The sequence below is a fragment of the Octodon degus genome, unplaced genomic scaffold, assembly GCF_000260255.1.
Source record: "Octodon degus isolate 3935 unplaced genomic scaffold, OctDeg1.0 scaffold00073, whole genome shotgun sequence".
Lineage (NCBI taxonomy): Eukaryota > Metazoa > Chordata > Mammalia > Rodentia > Octodontidae > Octodon > Octodon degus.
This window is the reverse complement of record NW_004524649.1, coordinates 7,751,986-7,758,570: the sequence shown is the minus strand read 5'-3', so window position 1 is coordinate 7,758,570 and position 6,585 is coordinate 7,751,986. Positions and strand designations below refer to the sequence as shown.

At 48.1% G+C, this 6,585-nt stretch overlaps 2 protein-coding genes across 7 annotated transcripts in view; one reads left to right on the top strand and one right to left on the bottom strand.

The window, feature by feature from the left end:
• Positions 1 to 3,339, bottom strand: part of Snx5 (sorting nexin 5) — a 20,427-nt gene extending 17,088 nt beyond the window's left edge. Inside the window, exons 1-2 of one of the 2 annotated variants that reach the window (XM_004635602.2) lie at positions 3,247 to 3,339; positions 2,929 to 3,011 (exon numbers count right to left, since the gene is read on the bottom strand). In XM_004635602.2, coding sequence (XP_004635659.1) covers positions 2,929 to 2,979 — 51 coding nt within the window. In that variant the 5' untranslated portion in view covers positions 2,980 to 3,011; positions 3,247 to 3,339. The remainder of the gene's footprint in view (positions 1 to 2,928; positions 3,012 to 3,246) is intronic. The other variant, XM_023720134.1, reaches the window with a different exon arrangement.
• Mgme1 (mitochondrial genome maintenance exonuclease 1) overlaps positions 2,372 to 6,585 on the top strand; it is a 12,287-nt gene continuing 8,073 nt past the window's right edge. The window contains exons 1-2 of one of the 5 annotated variants that reach the window (XM_023720137.1): positions 2,372 to 2,688; positions 4,192 to 4,757. In XM_023720137.1, the coding sequence (XP_023575905.1) occupies positions 4,259 to 4,757 (499 nt within the window). In that variant the 5' untranslated portion in view covers positions 2,372 to 2,688; positions 4,192 to 4,258. Of the gene's footprint in view, positions 2,689 to 3,425; positions 3,495 to 3,521; positions 3,905 to 4,191; positions 4,758 to 6,585 lie in introns of those variants that run through there. The other 4 variants (XM_023720139.1, XM_023720136.1, XM_023720138.1 and 1 more) reach the window with 4 other exon arrangements.

Below are 6,585 nucleotides of genomic sequence, written 5' to 3'. Positions count from 1 at the left end.
AAATTAAAAAAAAAGGTAACATACAATGCATTGATTATCGAAACTGTCCTATTAATCAGCTTTGAAATTGTCTCATTCATATTTGTTTCTCAATAAAAAAAGGAAACAATTACAAAAAAAAAAAAAGAAACTTAACAGGAGGCAGGAGAATCAAGGTCAACCTGGACTACATCTAGCCTCAACAATATAGTGAGGCCTTGCATCAATCAAAAAACAAATGAAGGGCCGGGGAGATGGCTCAGTAGAGTAAGTGCTTGCCAAGTGCAAGGGCCTGAGTTCAACCCAGGGTTCCGCAAAACAAACAAACAAACAAAAAACAAAACAACAAAAATCCTAAGTGCATAAGCACCACATACAGCTCAAAACTTCCTTTTCAGTTTTGCTTAGTTTGCCAAATGAGTACCCTATCAGCAAATTTTTAAGAATTGTATTCCTTATTATTTAACCCCATGAAAATTACAAACCAAATGATCAGAATATATATTAAGCACAAAAATGTGAACATCTCAGTTCTCCATCAAAACCGTATCATGTTGAAAGTTTGCTCAAGGGTCAGCCTCTAGCTCACTGTATCATATGGCCATAAACTCTGGTTAACTTGTTACCTACCACCGCAGTGTCAATCTGACCAGGCCCAGTGGCAAAATGAAGCCACGCTAGGCAAAACAGGGGTGGTGGTGGATAAGAGGGTAAGACTATACAATTTTATTAGACCCTTAAGTCAGGAGGCAGCTGATAGGCCCAGTTATCACTTCTCCATTTTGCACAAAATCAAGGTAGTATGGAACTTTTTAAAAAGTGACTCTCACCTACTAAAGGTGGTCTCTGGGCACTCAGTCCTAAAACTGAAAAGTGAAAAACAAAGATACTGTACTAGGGAGAAAACACAAATGACCACCAAACTTCCAGTTTAGGAAGAATAAGTTTAGAAAGAACTTCGGTCTCAAGTTCTCACTTCATTCAACAACAACAACAAAAAAGACAATTTAAGTTTATTAAAAGTAGGAAAGATTTATTAAACATAAGAATCAGGGTCTGCAGAGAAAGCTGGGCCAAGTGAAGTTAAGAAAAGAAGCATACCCATGGGTGGCTGCCCAGCAAGAGGGAACACAGTGGCCTCTCAAACTTATTTTCTGAGACAGTCTCACTCTAATTCAGGCTGATCTTCAACTCATGGCAATCCCATCTCAGCCTTCCAAACCCTGGGATTACAGGCATGTGCCAATACATGCAGATGAACTTTCAAAGAAGAGTTGATCAAAACCATCCCCAAGGGGCCGGGGAGATGGCTCAGTGGAATAAGCGCTTCCCTGGCAAGCGAAGGGGCCTAAGTTCAATCCCCGGCTCCGAAGGAAAAAAAAAAAAAAAATCCCCAAACACAGCCCTTATTTCTATCCTGTTGGCACAAAACCCACTTGTTTAGTGCACAACTTCAGAATTTACTACTTTCTAACAAAGGCTGGCTTCATCCAAAGATAAAAAGAGGGCTTCCAAAATCAGTTTTCAACATGACTCCTAGGTTCTTAAATTTGAAGCTCCAACTAGAATTTTTAGGTTTCCTTTAAAGACGATTCTGCATGGAAGACTATGACCCACAGCCTATACACAATACAAAACTAGTGGCTCAAATTGCAAGGAGCAATTAAGAATGAAGAGGTAGGGCTGGTGAGATGGCTCAGTGGTCTAAAGCACTTACTTAGAACAAGCTTAGCAAAGCACAGGGACCTAGGTTCAATCCCCCAGCACCACATGCCAGGAAGTGCAGCCCCTGGTGGGTTGAACTGGCCACACACACACACACACACAAATAAATGAAATAAAAATATTTTTTAAAAAAAGAATGAAGAGGTAGAGCCTAGGTTGATAGCTCAGTAGAATAAGAGCTTGCCTGGCAAGTGCAGGGTCCTGAGTTCAATCCTTGGTACGGCAACAAAAAAAAAAAAAAAAAAAAAAGAACGAAGAGGTCTCTGTCTCTGACAACAGCAACCTTAGCTTATCATATCAGTAATAAACTCAAAATACAAGTGGTATGCCTAGGGATTGCATAGATATACAGGCCTTTACAACGGTGAGAGCCCAGCATGGTGACACTCCCTTGGTGGCTGACACAGGAGTGCAAGGCCAGCCTGGACTATACAGCAAGAGATCCTGTCTTAAGAAGGTAAAAACACAAGTTCACATAGTGTGGACATCTACTAAAATTCAAGGTTCTGAAGCTGGGGAGATAGCTCGGTGGTCTAAGCGCAAGGACTAGGTCGTGGTGACACACACAGGTAATCCCTGCGCTGGAGAGGCCGAGACAGGAGGATCACTACTGCGTCTGAGCTGCGTATCAAAACCCCGTACTAAATAGATTAAAAAAAAAAAAGCAAAGTTCTCACAACGATGCACGTAGCATTTCACTAAGCTGTAAGCAACATACTAGAGATGTATGACTTGATGCAGTATTCCCAGTTGCTTGGGCTCAGAATTTTTTCTGGAAGGTGCGCGGGGGGAGGGGCATTTCGAGGCTGGATTTCAGGCTCAGCTTTCAGTTACTAGACCCAAGGGAGGTATTAACTTTTCTGGTTTTGGCAGGGCCTCGCCACGTAGTTTAGACTGGACTTGAACTCAGGGCGATACTGCCGTTTCGTCCTATCGAGTGCCACAAACACGGCTGTCCACTTTCACGCTGGCCAGCACGTTTTGGTACCTAATTATTCTGAGGTCTCCCGGCTACCCCAAGCCTGGTCACCAGGCGCGGGTGGGGAACCACTGTAACGTCTCAAGAGCCTTGCCCTCCCCAGCGGGAAGATGGGGGGGGTCCCCAGCCGTCGCCAGAGCGGCATCCCGGGAGCAGGACGCGGAGTGGGCGCCCGGGGTAGGGGGGCCCCTAAGCAGCCGGCCACGGCAGGGGGCGGAGGGAACGCGGGGCCTGCCGTCCCTCACCTTGCCGCGGTCCTCTTCCAGCGGCGGCAGGGACTCGGGAACCGCGGCCATGGCGACGCGGGCCTCGAGCAGGGGCCGCCTGGCTGTGCGAGGAAATAAGAGGCTGGGCCGCCGCCGCCCGAGGGCCTCGGGGGCGGCCGCGGCCCCGCCTCCCGCCGGCCTCCCTGCCGGACGGCGGCCGGCTGCCACGCGGTCAGCCACCGTCCCAGAAGCCCCGGGAGCAGGCGAGCGACGCGGCACGCGCTCCTCTAGAGCGGCCTCGCCCGTTCCCGCTGCCGTCCATTTTAGAGCCGGGCAAAAAAGCAACGCAGGGCCTACCCTCGCTCCGCAACACGTGGGAACCGCCGACCGAAGGACTGCGACGGCGACGTGTGACGAAAGTCACCCCAGTGGCATGGGTGCCTCAAGAAAGAGCGCGTTCTAGCGTGGGGGTCTAATTTATGGCTCAACCCGACTCCAATGTGACGACCAGGCTGACGTAACACAATCTCGCGAGAGCAAAAGCGCGCGACTTGGAGGACCCGCGCACGCTTCCGCCTCAGAGGCGGGATCTCGACAGATCGCAAGTCTGTCTGTAGAGGCGGACCCGTAGTGAGTGGCAGGGCGTGAGCGCCGCAGTGCATGCTGGGGCTGCCCCCCTTGGGCGGGACCTAAAGCCTAGCCAAAGCGCGGGAACGGTAAAAGTACGGGGTCGCGGAGACTGTTCGCGTTCCTGGAGCTACACAAAGCGTGGTGACGTCCGATACTATCCTTGTGGTAACCGTGACCTCTTATCTCTTCCCGAATCCGAACTCCCGCCCGAGGAAGCCGCTGGCGTGGTGTCCCTGGCATGTCCACACCCACGGGAAACTGGGGTCATGATGGGGGCCGGGCCAGCCCCGACCTGCGCTGTTCCCTCAGACATCGGGATCTGCGCCTGAAACGGGGCTTTAAACGGACCCGCCTGGAGGATGGGAGGAGGGAATGCCCATGCGGAGTGCGACCCCAAGAACTTTACTCGTCCCGCGCCCCCTGTCCTGGCTGCGCTTTCCTTCGGATAGAGGGAAAGGAGCATCCCAAAACTTACTAAAGTTGTTCTTTAATAAGTGGTGGCCGTTCTGGTACTGCTGAGTGACTCTTAAGAAGTAGCTCTCTCCAGACTTGTCCAGAAGTGATCCTGGATACAGTTCTGAGAACAAAGTTGTTCCAATGCAGTTTTCCCTTTGTTCATTCAAATAGCATGCGTTGGCACCTAACACTATTTTTCTCTTGACGTTTTCTTAGAAACCCAAACTCTTTTAAGAGGCACTCCGTGTTGCAAACAGACTAAAGAAGTAGAAGACAGCGAAAGATGAAGGTATTTCAGAGCCTTTGCAAGCAGCTCAGTTCCAAGGGGGGTTCCGTGGAAGCAGCCCACCGCGCTACTTTCTCCACTTCCTCTTATTCCTGTGGCCCAAGGAAGAAAAACCCTTACGAAGAAGTGGACCAAGCCAGATACTCCCGGGTAGTAAGGTCGGTCTTGGCATGCCGAGATCCGGTCCAGACCCCAGAATCGCTGCTGGAGGAAGATGATTTACTCTTTGGACCTGTGAGTAAAGGCAAGCCCCCTCAGCAGGATGAGGCCAGAGTTCCCCGGAACTGGTTTCCTATCTTCAATCCAGAGCGGAGTCTAAAACCATGCACGGAGCCCGCAGCTCCTTTGAAAATCCCTCTGCAAAGAAACTCGATGCCAAGTGTGACTAGGATCCTGCAGCGGACCATGACTGCAAAACAGCTTTTCTACTTGGAGAGGTGGAAACAGCGAATGATTCTGGAGTTGGGAGAAGATGGCTTTGCAGAATACACGTCAAGTAATTCTCTTAAGTCTGGTTCTGTGGTCACTGTGCTTTCTAGAATGTAGAGCTATGTGCGGTACTTTGAAATACCGAGTGTTAGCTAGTGCCTCATATGTGTAAGCTCAATCCCTATGACAGGCTCATGAAACAGATGTATTGTCCTTATTTTACAGATGAAAGGGAAGCAGAGATCTAGTAATCTGATGAAATGTGTAAAGTGCATTTGTTTTGTAAACTACAAGCAATTGTCTGAATTGCTTGTTTTTTCCTGATAATGGATGTCAGTGGCTTGCTGGCAGGATTCTAGCAGCTTGGCAGGCATTCTGTGCAGAATCAAGGAGCTGGTGAGATAGTTCAGCGGTCTAAAATGCCTGCTTAGGCAAATTTAGGCAAGCCTAGGGACCAGAGTTCAATCCCTGATCCCGTCACCACATGCCATACCAGGTCCACCACACACAAAAAAAGAATCAAGTAAACGCTCACTTGGCCCTGCTATCAGTGTGAACTGACAGTGAATTTAAAACCCCAGACACCAGGGCTGGGGAAATGGCTCAGTAGAATAAGCATTTCCCTGGCAAGTGCAAGGGCCTGAGTTCAATCTCTGGTTCTGCCCCCCAAAAATAAATAAATAAATAAGAACTTAAAAAATAAAACCCCAGACACCAAGCAGTAACATCAGTGATCTGTGCTACGTCGTGACCAGCTGGCCTAATCAGATACTCCTGGAGAGGACCTGAAAAGAAATAAACTTTAGCCTTTAGTCCTACCTCAGACAAGCAAGGAGAGAGCTTCTTTAAAGCATACCCTAGTCAAACCCACTGTTAACCCAGGTTACTTAGCTAGTCCATAAGGATTACATAGGTGTCTTTAGCCACAGACTTTTTTTGTTTGTTTATTTTTGGTATCAGGGATTTAACTCAGGACCTTGCAATTGCCAGGCAGGTGCAGATGCCACTGAGCTATCTCCCAGCCCAACATTCCTTAATTCTTGCTTCCTCAAGAGCACCACCCTGCTGGCATACAACTACTTGTATTTTGAGAGGAGTATACTTGTCTTCAGGCATTTTAGAAAAAACACAGGGGGCATGATAATACACCTCTGCAATCCTAGCATTCTGGGAAGCTGAGGCAAGAGGGTCACAAGTTTGAGCCTAACCAAGAGATAAAAATACAGTTCCATACAAAGGCTCTGGATTCAACACCTAGTACTGAGAAAAGGAAAGAAACACAGTGTAAATGTGTTAACCATTAATTTGCTAGCACACTTAACTATGCAGTTGCTTGCATTTCAAAGGAAATTATTAACTATATGGGCAGCACTTGGTTATAACAACAGTGGTCCAGGCCTGTGCTCCTTAAAACATCTCTTCATGGTGTGGGGTAAGAACAGTAGGGGGGGTGAGAGGGGGCTACTGCTTAGAATGGTTAATCAGTGATGACACCAAGCTGTGCCCTCTCAGAACACCCAGTATAAGAATCTGTTAGTGACATTACTAGTTCTTTATTTGTACCACTAGAATTTAGAATTGATCAATTCCTCAGGAAGAGCTCATTTTCCTTAAGGTAGGAATGTAATAGCTTTATAGAATCCTGAAATGACTGATAAGCAGATAAAGGTAAAAACATGTTGGTCACAAAGAAGCCTGGGGTCTACAGCTCTGGGCAGAGTAAGAAAGGGTGCTGGTGGGCTGGTGAGATGGCTCAGTGGTCTAAGGTACCTACTTAGAACAAGCTAAGCCAAGCAAGGCACAGGGACCTCTGTTCAATCCCCCAGCACCACATGCCAGCCCGCCTGCCCCCTGGTGGGCTGAGCTGGCCACATACAAATAAATAAATAAATAAA